The following is a 12,767-nucleotide window of genomic DNA, read 5'->3' on the forward strand; positions in this document are numbered from 1 at the left end:
TTTTGGTTACATATTGTAACCCAAGACATTGTTAATGATCCCAAAGGATCTGGACTTTTTTCATCACTGCAATCATTTATTCCTCTGTTTCCCCAAATAGTGATCTAATCAATTAAGGCTAGTAATTTCAGTTTTTTCAACTTCTAATAATCTCTTCCCTCAGAATTATCTTTTCAAGTTCAATGTTTCATGAAGATTTTGTTTTACTGAACATCAGTAAATTGCAGAAGGAAAGGAGTAAACTTTGAAAGAAAGAAAATGACTGAACATCAGTTTAGCCATGAGAAGTTTTATAGTCATCTGTCACATAGGAGGATAACATTGCATTGCATAGTGACCTAATAGCAATATTTGCTATATTAATGATCCAGGAAATAAGAACCAAATTAGGAAGCAATCCTCACCACATGCATCCTTGATTGATCAGCCTTTTCATTATATTATTTCTGTGATGCTTTATGTGCATAACTACATTAAACTTTCACTCACATAACACTACGAATATTTTAAGCTTTACTGTGTGACCACAAAAAAAGATGTGACCATGAAAAGTTGTAGAGCATTTTCGTTTCAAGTTCCTTCTGAAGCTAAGTTCCATTTAAGCTGTATTTTTGTTATTTCTCTTTTAAATAATGCTAAACTGCTGCTAGGTACAATTTGCTCTTTTTGATGCGTTTTTGGATTTATCAGACTAAACTTTCTCTCAGTCATTTTAATTCTTATGAGGAGTGGTAGGTTAATTGCAACTTCTCTTTCAGTTGCTATGTCAAATTGCAAATGTCTAGATCAACTTGTTCAAAGGCAGCTTTTGTGCTTACCTTACATATCATCTGAACAAATTAGAGCTTTGCATGACAGTCTGTACTTTAATGCTAAATAATTTTATATGTATACACATACACACACATATATGTGTACTTACAGAGCAGCTGAGAGTAATTTCGTTTTTTTTCTCGCGTTTTTGGGTAGGGAGGTTGGAGGAGGGAAAGATAGTAGTATAGGGTAACCACCTTCAACAACTTCTCATAGACAGCTTAGCCATCTTGGGGCAGTTTTCACTATACTGTGCAGTTTTCGTTATGGACGTCAGACAGGGAGAATTTCTATGACTGGATTGCCATCTACTTAAAAGAAGGCAGACTTTATTTATTTATTTTCAGAGAAGACATCATATGCACTTTAAAGTATTTAACAATTTTCAATGTGGATAGGCAAAAGTTTTGTTTTTTTTTTTTAGCTCTAAGCTTACTCCTTTTTAGGTTTATTCTATCTCCTCTGCTCACTCCAATGGTAATCCTTTCCCTTAGAAAAATAAAGGTAAGATGTAAACATGAGCCAAGTTTCACTTGATAGAACTTAGCATATTTGCAGTTTTCATCAGTTAAAGGTTTATTTTAAGATAAGTTGTAAAGGTGCTTGTTTGAAGGTAGACAGTAATTTCTTAGGGTCCTATCTACGTTTCATTTTCATAAGCTGCAACTCTCTGGTCAAATGGAGAAAAAACTATGATTATGAGAATATCCTGTTTGTTACCTGGAAGGACACTACTGAGACATTAAAACAATTTCTCACTTGGAAGTACTTCCTTGTGTTTTATGCCCAAAATTATTAAGTTTGGAAAGCGAGAATTTTCAGCTAAGCTTTGCATCTGAAAAACAGTGAGGTACATGTTATGCCGCTTGAAGTCACAGCCTGAATTCACACTGTCGTGAGTCTTGTGTGATTGCTTGGGTTTATGTAAAGGTCAGAGGATATGAAAGCCTAATAGAGTAACTATAGACAGAAGTTTAACTTGCAATGTTTGCACCTAACTTAGGATGCCCATAAGTATGTAAAGACAATGCAAGATAAGTGTTGAACATTTTTTTAGCTCTTTAGGGAAATTTTTAAAATGCTCATTGAGATGCCAGGTTTTCATTCCAATTTCGTACAAGGTTGTTCTGCTTCATAATGGCACAGTAACTGGCTCTCGTCCTCTGCTTTAGTGATCGCTGCATTTTAGCTTTCTATTAGGAAAAATACTGTTTTTCTTACTGAGAATCTGAGTTTTATGTATTTCACATGCTCAGAAATGCTGTTGGATTCTTTTCTCATTTGCTCATCTGTCATTCTGCTCTGTGTTTAGGAGAAAGCAATTCACGGTGTTGCCATGCCCAGAAGTTATCTTGAGCTGACGCTGAATCCTAAAGATAATGAATTAGATTACATAAATGCAACCAATTTTAATTGTGACATAATCCTGAACCCTGATTTATCAACATTTCGAATACTACCCTGGACGGAGCAGACTGCGAGAGTGATATGTGATTCCTTCACTGTGCTGGGCAACCCGCTAATGACCTCACCGAGGCACATTGCCAAGAAACAGCTGAGCCAGCTCCAGGACAATGGCTTTTCTCTGCACTCTGCCTTCACGTATGAATTTTGTATTTATGGCATTACTGAGGTTGTAAATTCGAAGACAATATCCTTCCCTGCAGCCACGATACTAAATAACCATGACCAGACTTTCATTCAGGAGCTCATAGAAGGAATGTATTATGCTGGTGCCAACATTGAAAGCTTTTCTTCTTCCAGTGGGCCTGGGCAAATGGAGATCACTTTTCATCCAGCGTTTGGCATAGATGCTGCTGACAGTGCCTTCACATTTAGAACAGGCATTAAAGAGGTGGCTAAAAAATACAACTATGTGGCTAGTTTTTTCTCAGAATCAGGATTCTACAATTCAGGGGCTCTGTCACACAGCTTGTGGGATTTAAATGGCCAGAAGAATTTGTTTTCTGCTGGTTATGGAGTTGAGGAGCTTTCAGATATTGGAAAAAATTGGTTATCAGGTCTCTTGGCACACACAGCAGCTATCAGCTGCTTGATGGCTCCTACCACCAGCTGCCGTAAGCCTTATTCTAAATACAGTAAAGAGACAAAAGAGACTGTAAATGCAAAATGGGCATATAATGACAACAGCTGTGCCTTTAATGTCAAATGTCATGGTGGAAAAGGCACTCTCATAGAGAATAAATTAAGTTCTGCTACAGCAAACCCCTACCTGGTACTTGCTGCTACTATTGCTGCAGGTCTAGATGGAGTGAAGAGAGGACTTAGGTATGATGATATGATCCAAGAAGAAAGTGACTCTGGTGATCTGAAACATTCATCAGTCCCTCTGAAACTAGAAGATGCTCTTGTGGCACTTGAGAGAGATTCGTGCATTAAGGAAGCATTAGGTGAAACTTTTATCCGGTACTTTGTTGCCATGAAACATTATGAGTTAGAAACTGAAGAAATGGATAGTGAAAGGAATAAATGCCTGGGCTATTTTATTTAGAAAGAGCACTCTTCTGTAGTGATGCTGTGTAAATGCATACAGTGAATGGTTAAGGATCTTGAAATTAATAATATATTATACAAGTTTTTAATGCTTTGGAATTTTTTCCCCTTCTTTGTGTAGTACATGGTTGCAGTTTATTTTCTGTGTACATTCAGGATAGTGAAAAGCTGATATTCATGAAATAACATTAATAAGCTTGTAAAAAACCAGTATTTTTTCAACTTAAGTCAACAGACTTGCTGTTGAAAAAAGAGAACAAAGCTGAAATGCAGAAGAGCAACTGTGCAACTGTAATAAGGTAGTATAAAGAGCACACAAGTAGGAATAATGAGGACAGTACAGTATGGGGAGGGGGGCAGGAAAACAGAGGAAGAAGGGTAATTTCTTGTTCAGCATACTTATGGGATTACTCCCAGCCCATTCAGTAGCTGAAGGGTTGCTAAAGAAGAAGAAAGTAAGTTTGATTTAAAATTTAGGCTAGAATGATTAACATTGTAGAGAGGGGGGGCAAAAGACTAAGGCTGTAGAAGAATAGGATCAGGAATCAGTATCTTAATAGGCATAGACAGTAAGAGAGAAGGGATTGTAAAATAATCTGTACATCAGGAATTCTGCTGCTGAATGAAGACTGCAAGAATTGTAGTAGATAAATATACTAAAAGAAATCACATGGTGACTTGAAGAGCAAATGACTCATAGAAAACCAGGAGTGTCAGGACAATGTGTATAAAAAAAAAGGAGCTGGTATTGTGTCTGTTTTGATAGTTAATGGGCTAATGGGTTAAATGTTCTATTATTCTATGGTTCTAATTCAGAATTGAATGGCAAATGAGGAGAAAAAAGGCAAAAAAGCCAGAGAATTGAGAGGTTAAACTGGACTTTATTGGGAAACCTGATGTTATCAAGGGTGAGGAAGATGACTCTGAAGAGAGGAACACAAAAACTAGGTTAAAGTGTGAAAGACTGAAGATATGAATTCAAAAACTGGCAAATAGTGGTTAAAACAGAAGAAAAGAAGACATCTCCTAAAATTAGAAATGGCAGAATGTAAAGAAAAATAAAGCTTGTGGAAGGGCAGGAAGTGGGTTTTACATTTGCTCTCTGTTTTTGTTACTGTTAATGGTGTTATCCTTTATTATTAATGACAACCCTTGTTTCATACCCCACATCCACATTAACAGCAATTTTTGATATTCTTTAACTTGTCACAACACTTTGATCTATGTGTAGAAATTTGTGAGAGAAAATGTTTAGTCATTACTGGAGTGAAAACAAGATTCAGTCAATGCCTCTGTCAACATGCAGAACTAGGACATGTAGATATAAATGTGCTGATTGCCTTCTGATGGATCTTCTACGCTTCCCCTACAGAGTATTGTACTGGAAATGTAGCCCTTGGTATGCTAAACCTTTTTGTTTCCAAAGAAGAATTCACTTTATACTCAGGTAGCAAGAGGAAATAAATAATCTAAGGAAATATAAGCGTGTTCCTTTGTCTCAGTGTGTGGCTGGTGTATGGATTTATTTATCTCCCTTACTCATCTCACGTATTTTTTAGGGTGCCCCAGATCATGGGACTATTTTTCTTTGCTCCACGCTCATTTGCATTGGTCAGGTCTAGCCTTGCATTTAAGCAGAACTCCTCCTTCTGAAAAAATGCTTCTTGCTGCCCTAACACTTCTTTAGGAACTCTGGAAATCTGTCTGTCTTCAGACCTGTCTTCTGTTCTCTCTTTCTGGTTATTTCCCACTCTCATCTTCACAAGCTATTGGATGAAGACATCTATAGAAACTCTTTCCTTGCTCATAAAGCTTACTTACAATATTCCTTACTTAGTCCTAACAGTAATACTGGTTAATAGCTCTTCCTTGGTTCTTCAACTGGCAGTGACGTAGTAAAGTACAACGCTGCATATTAAGTGTATTAATGTGATGGGATTTCTGTATGGTAATAAATACATCGGCTAAGCAATGCTGTACCAGAAAAGGATATGGAAGATGTCTTAAGCTCCTGCAGGCATAAAGATCTTAATTCTGAAGTTCATCTAAAAGTTTATCTTTAAAAAGAAACACATTCTCATAGCAGAGTTTCCAAAATCCAGTTTCAGATCTGTGTCTGCTTTTTACAAATTATTCTTAAAAAATAAAGCATAGTAAAAACCCCCTCAAAAATCCCAAATATAAGTGAACTCAGACTTCTCGATGAAATACCTTGTAAAGTTGAGTTACATTGCTCTATTAGTTCTTTCGGGACTTGGAAAGCTATTCTGGCATAACACTGACCACACTTCTAAGCTGAAATCTCAGAAGGTATTTGGGTTCACGTACTCTGGACCTGAATATAAAAATGGCAAAATGAGTGAAAGAATCAGATAAAAATGCATATTTTTCTCTTTATTATATATATTAGTAGGATGTCATGCTACTTACTATGCCAATTTTCAAACATTTTCGTGTGGGTTTATAAGACATTGGTTTGTCTTGGCTTTTTGATTATCTGTCACTGTATAGAATTTAAAGAGATAATTTGTAATGAGCTTCTATAACTGAATTTAAAGGACATGAAGTTCGTTGTATATTCTATATGTATTATCCATACCATTTCCTTATCACAGCATTGAAAACACCAGAGCTAAACCCTTTGCCATGTGTGTACACCTATCAGATTAAATTCAGTTATAGAAGCTCATTATTTAAAAACAAAAAAACCAACTGACTAGAACTGATGTTCTACAGGATATTTCATAGCAAAATCAGATTGCTAAGTTAAATTTACATATATATTTTAAGTAGTATTCATAGGCTCTGAAAAGATAGAGACTATTTGATTAAATGCAAACATTTAGTGTTTCTGGCAAATGAACGCCTTTCATTCTTTATTTTTTTAAATAGAAAGTTCATAAATGCAACTTCAAGCTAGTATGTCTTAAATTTTGGACAATATTTTGTTCAATACTCTTTCCTAAATATGTTTTATATAATAAAAGCAAAATAACTCCAGCTCTGTGGGAAAGCACAAAATAATTTTCAAAATAAGCAGTTATGAATTTTTAAAGTGGTGTGCACCCCAAACAAATTTGCACATGTTCTTTAGAAAGACAACAAAAAAAGATTACTACTTCATAATGCTTTATTGAAATGAATTATTATTGACTGCTGTATTGCTAACATCTCATCTTGAAGTGGTGTCTGAAAATACTCTTAACGGTTCTACAGGAGCAAGATCAATGTCTTTAGCATCACTAGGGAGATAATTTAAAGTTTTGCAGTGTTATAGATTAAAAAAATTACTAAAAAAAGGCATGTGAAATCTTTAGTTTTACATAAAGTCCTGCTAATTTTTCAGGATACTACAATCAGAGCATCTTCTAATCTTTTGAGGTCTAAGCAGACTATATATTTATTTCTTGGTTGACAAAGTGGTGTTACTTTTGGCATTGCGCTATGTCATGACTGCTTCTTCTAAATGTTTGGCCATGCCAGGAGTTGGATCTGTAACATACAAGGAGCATTGCTGTAAACTCCTAAGCCTTTTAACATATCGAAGGTGTTCTTTGCAATGCCACTATGGTAAAGGTATTATGGCAGTCTGCAATTCAGTATACACAGTTGCTAGGCTAGGTAATCTTTCTGATCAATACCATTAATAATCATTAAATAAATATTCCCTCAAAATAGTGAAAAGAGTTACCTATTTTTTACAAGAGAATTTAGAAAACTTTTTACAGTTAACAGCTAGGGTATATAGCAAACATCATGAGATTTCCAAGTACAATTTCGGTGAAATGAAGTAAATGAAGTAAATTTTACAGAAAACTCTAAAAAGAGAAATGGATAATTATATAAGATTTGGAGACATTCAAGGTCAGGCTTGATGGAGTTCTTAGCAATCTGATCTAGTTAAAGATGTCCCTACTCACTGCAGGGAGGTTGGACTAGATGACCTTTAAACCTAGATTACCTTCCAACTCAACCCATTCTATGATTCTATGATTTACTTGCCAAAATGGAGGAATGTATAGAATAGGATTTGACAGGCATCTGTCCCAGAGTTTGGTGTTCACTTTTCCCCTCACCAGCTAGCCAATGAGGCAGAGAACAGGCTTACTGTCTTTGAAAACACCAGGCTGGGGTGGGTTTTTATTCATCATTTAATTCAGAGTTACAGATAAAAAATAAAAATAGTGTTAACTAATTGAGGAAATGTTCCTTAAAACAATATGTACTTGAACAAGGGTGAAAGAAAGATATTTGAGACAAGGATGTGAACTGCCTAAGTATGTGTTTGTTCAGAGAGGACGCCGGGTTTTGTTCATTTCACCATCTCAGAGACCTCAGAGAAAAGGCAGATGAGGACATATAAACAAGGATGTCACTTGCAAGAACCAGAAACTGACACTTATGATCAGTTAAATTATTCTCAAGATTTGGTAACATGATGGCACACTTTGAACACATGTAGATTAATTGGAGAAAATCCAGAAGGTACCAAAGCCAACTATTATAAGTCTAGGTAGGACCTATTTACTAGGAAGAATTAATGACAGTTTTTAGCTTAGAAATAGACAAGATATAGGTGCTGATAATTCTTTTCAGGAATATAAAAGACATATCTAAGTAGCAGAATATTATCCTTTTCTCCTGTCCCTTTTGGTTAGAATAGAATAGCAGACTTGTACAAAGGAAGTCTTTGAAACTTCACAGTGTTAAGGAGCATGAAATAAGTACCAGGTAGGTGTCTGTGGAAAGTGACAGCATTTTGATAAGAGATGCTGAAGTGTAATTTATGATATATCAATGTAGTACATCCTTAGATGTGTCATGTTTACAGGTGTAATAAGCTGGCTCATGTTTCTTGTTTGCTGGGGTCTCATATTGCTGAGTGATTGTGGAGGAGACTGCTAGACCACAGGACTTTACTGGAAAGGAAAGTACTTTATCTAGTTGTAAAGATAAAAATAAAAGATAAATCAATTCTTTTTTTGAATACTGAATTTCTGTTAATAATGTGTTTATGCAGGCAAGAAGGTAGAATAGAAGATAAATACTGGCAAAGTAGTCAGAAAAACTGGTTTTACAGCTACAGTTAGACACCCCATGTAATGAAACACTAGGAACACGGTGAAAATGTGTTAAGAATTATGCTGTTATTGCTCAGGTAAATATTATGTTGTGCAATGAACAACGAAGTTACCTCACACTGCTTGTTACACATCACATCAATCTATTTCATGACATAGTATCAGAAAATAACACAAAATTTACAGAACCTTCCATACAATAGCTTCTCTTGAATTTGGAATCGCTGTACCTCTAACCAGGCTTCAGGCTATGTAAGATATGAAAAGGAAATTTAATTTATTAACTAATATTTCTTCAGCGTGTCAAGCGTCTGACACTGTGCACACAAGTGAATGTACAGACTTTCTTCTTCCAGGCTTCAGCCAGAGGGCAGCAGTATACTGCGCAACTTCCCTCTGCGAGTTGAAGCTCTCACATTGAGCTAAAAAATGCCACATTAAAATACGCCTCTACATTTCATATATGTGCTTAGAATATTTTGGAAAAAGATGGCATGGCAGCTGAAAGCTAATGCATATATTTGTTGTTTCTTTAGGTAATCTCAGTTAACTGTTGAGTTTGCATGGCCTTTTCAGCAAAGGATGCTCTGTAAGACTCAAAACATTAGTTTAATTCTTGATATCACTCTTTAAATCTTAATCTAGAAAAAGATGTTTGTCTATATTTGTGTATCTGTACGTATCATCTTTACGTATTCTTTAACACCATCACAACAAAAGTACAAATCATTCAATAGCATTATTGAGTATTTGTAATGTATGCTATCATTATAAGTCCTTTAATTCTTCCATCTTATTATGATACATCAGGAAGTCTCCTTGCATATAGGGACTGTCATTCTACCTATACTGATCCTCTTCCTTTCCAAATAATTTTTTCCTCTCTGCTGGAGGAAAATCATAAATACACAGTGAATTAAGACATCTCTTACAACCATTTTTGTTTCTGAGTGGAAACCTAACTCTGCCCAGATCTTAAATTATTGGAATTTAGCCACAATTCTAAATATCAGTCAGTACATGTGATAGATATTTTTAAGTGTTTCTGACTTGCTTTGCAAATCTGCTTTCACAACTCACATTCTTCACATATTAAATCTCTTCACAATGTTGTGGCATTTCAGTCTTAATAATCCCTTTCCTCCAACCATGTCTTTGCAATATCTTCATGATTTTTCTTAGCTGAAGAGCTCAACTATTTTCAAAATTCTTCAAGTGCTTGAAATAAAAATTGATCTTTCAAGGTTGTTGAAGAGCGCTAATTTAACTGCTCTGGAAGTCTGCCCTTTTAAATCATGTTAATAAAACATCTATGGAAAACAGACAAATATGGTCTCAAGATATGGCAGTAAAGGAAATAAAGAGGAGAGGAACTATCTGAAAACAATTCCGATAAAGATATATGTTAGGGGGAGAAAGATGGGAAGAGGGCTGAGCAGGTGAAAGTGCTTTGTGCAAGCTCTAATTCATCACCTGAGAAAAACTCAGAAAGGCAGCAGTCGGGAAACCAGCTACTGGATGAAGAATGATTGGTTGAAGGTGAGAAACCACTTGGATGAGTTTGCAATTGCAGAGCAATTTTCATTGATTGAAGGTATGCAACAACAATTGTTCAATTTAATCTGTAATTTGAAAGTGCTTTTTGATTTCTTTTGCTGACACTAAGCTCTCATCATAGCAAGATCCACAAATAGTGCTTTCTATACTATTTCACACTGGCTATGATATTCCACCCTGGTAAATGTTATGTCAGTTTATCACTCCTGTTTTCATTTGGGTTATAGGGCTACAGTGTACCTGAGATGGAACCTGTCAACACCTACAAAACAGCAGTTAATACATGACATTGTTTTGTGCCTCTTCCATACACACTCTACATGGTCTTTCTGTAGAATATTAAGTTGAATTCAAAGCTGCTGGGCATAGACTCACCCCACCAAATTTTAGGCACTTAACCTCAGTAAGGATCTTAGCTCCCTGGCTGCTCAGTTACAACAGATAGACATCTCCCAAGGACAACTAAAATATTATATTCTTTTTCATGCTGTGTTGTTTAAGTTCTTTGGCAGGGGCTTTAAAGTTAAGGCTAAGGACAACCTTACTGAAACCTGCTTTCGACAGTGTACTGGGTCTGGCTGGGATGGAGTTAATTTTCTTCCAAAGAGCCCATATGGTGTAGTGTTTTGGCTTTGTGAGTAAAATAGTGTTGTTAACACACCAATGTTTTAGCTACTGCTGAGATTTTATCTGTTTCTAACTCTGTCTCGTCAGGAAGTAGACTGAGGTGGAAAATAAGTTGGGAGGGAACAGAGCTGGCACATCTGATCCCAAATGACTAAAGGGATATCGCATAGAATATGGTGCTGTGTTCTGCAATGAATCTGGGAGGTAGCCTTTCCAAAGTAGCCATTGCTTAGAGACTAGCTGTGCAGTGATCTACACGTGGAGGGTGGTGTACGATTGCCTTTACATTACTTGTAATTTTTTTACACTTGCCTTCACTTATTAAGTTGATGTTCATTCAGTCATTTTCTTTCTTTCAGTGTTTACTCCTTTCTTTTTGAAATTTACTGATGTGCAGTAAAACAAAATCTTTATAAAACATTGAACCTGAAAAGATAATTCTGAGGGAAGAGATTATTAGAAGTTGAAAGAACTGAAATTACTAACCTTAATTAATTAGAAAAATTGTCTTTGTCTTGACTCATTAGTTTGTCTTGTGTTTTCTCTTCCAATTCTCCCCCTCATCCTGAAGGAAGGGTGGACCGCTAACAGTTATTTGAATACTTGTGCCCCAGTCCCAAGACAAACCCAGGGGAAAAACAGTGTATTAGCTAAAACTGTAGGAGATTTTGGAGGGGGAATGATGATGTGCAGGTTTAGTGATACTAGGACTTTTGTGGAAAAGGTGGAAGAGTCTAAGTGTTCCAAAACTTGAAGATATGAGGCACACATAGCATACTGTCTACACCTGAGCACTAAATGTCCTGGAGAAAATTATCTTTTCTGTATGACATCTTATTATGTGTTTAAATCCAGGTTTAAATGTGTTTAAATCCAGCTTCTGTCCTCTGCAGGCTGCTTTTTATATTCAGATATTTCGTCGGCTGCAGGCATTCTTTGCCATGTGGCAAGTTGTTAAAGTCCAGCCTATTCTCCAGCAAGACTCAGGGAGCACATCATTAGAGGGTCACAACAGAGATTCACAGTGAAACCTTCTGTGTCCTCTGGTGAATCAGGGCGTCTCACACTGAAGTTACAGTTACGGCTGCATAATACTGGAAGTAAGTAAGAAGATTCTCACAAGGAGCCACACCAGAAGGTTTTATGTATTGTACAGCTAATCAGTATAAACTTACAACCAAATTACATGCTAAGCTTTTCTGCATTGTACTCCAAATCATGGAGATTCACAATAGGGTTCACCTTTAAGCTCCTGTGTAATATATGATAAATCACTAAGGTACACGGCCCGTCAAGCATCTTGCTTTATTTGGACTCTTGTTATTATTATTGCTGTAGTGATGTGGGGTCGTGTCATTGACAGGTGAAGTTAAGGAAAATGGCAAATCACTCTTACTTTGAGAATATATGTGGAATGTGGCCATCTTTCACTGATTCAAATTTTTTCTTCCTTTGGGATGCTCACAGTGCGGCTTGGAAACATGATAGCTTTGCAACCCACAGGGATACATTCAAAATAGAATTTTAAACATCTAAGGATGGCGTGATGGTCTCTTTAGCATAGATGTTATGCACATTGCTCCATAACTGCTAACCTGCTGACCTCACTTGACAGTGAGGATGAACTGATCCTGGGGCTCTGTAGGTTGCCTTAGCAGCATATGCATTCATTAAGAGAAAAGTTGAAAGTAACTTTCAGTACTCTTTTGGGGATACTTTGCCATTCAGTGAAGTCTTCGCTAGACACTGGCAAAGATGTATTTGCAAGAAACTCTGTAAAAACATCAGTTTCAAACTTAGTTTAGTCTTGTTTTGAGGAGTAGCTTCAGATTATAGTCACTAATATTTATTTTCCTAATATTTTAATTGAAAATTTAGGCAACTACTCTAAGGGATATATGCTTACAGAAGCATTTGCACTTTAATTCTGGTGTGCTGAGGGTTGGAAGAGGAAAGGGAAAATTCATGTAGATGAATAGACATCAGTAAAGTCATCAGAATGAGAAAGAAAAATTGATGTTGATAATTGAAAAGCAAAAGAAAACAAAGAGATTGTATGGCTGTATCAGGCAAAAGGTTTCATCCTTTATCAGACTGAATACCTGGCGTGTAACCAACCAACAAAGAGGTGGGTGGGAAGGATGCGTTTAGAGGCAGTTTCCAAGTAGAAGTTAT

General features: G+C 36.2%; 1 protein-coding gene across 1 annotated transcript; it reads left to right on the forward strand.

The window, feature by feature from the left end:
- The first annotated feature begins 2,111 nt into the window (after nt 1–2,111).
- Nucleotides 2,112–3,408, forward strand: LGSN (lengsin, lens protein with glutamine synthetase domain). The gene has a single exon (XM_009876631.1). It carries the CDS (start codon nt 2,150–2,152, stop codon nt 3,323–3,325), a length of 1,176 nt encoding a protein of 391 aa, XP_009874933.1. The 5' UTR covers nt 2,112–2,149; the 3' UTR covers nt 3,326–3,408.
- Nucleotides 3,409–12,767: the final 9,359 nt, after the last annotated feature.

Source organism: Apaloderma vittatum, unplaced genomic scaffold (genome assembly GCF_000703405.1).
Source record: "Apaloderma vittatum isolate BGI_N311 unplaced genomic scaffold, ASM70340v1 scaffold3759, whole genome shotgun sequence".
In the NCBI taxonomy this organism is placed as follows: Eukaryota; Metazoa; Chordata; class Aves; order Trogoniformes; family Trogonidae; genus Apaloderma; species Apaloderma vittatum.

Excerpts from the sequence above, each read along its gene's own strand:
- LGSN (XM_009876631.1), top strand. The coding sequence starts at position 2,150 with ATGCCCAGAAGTTATCTTGAGCTGACGCTGAATCCTAAAGATAATGAA.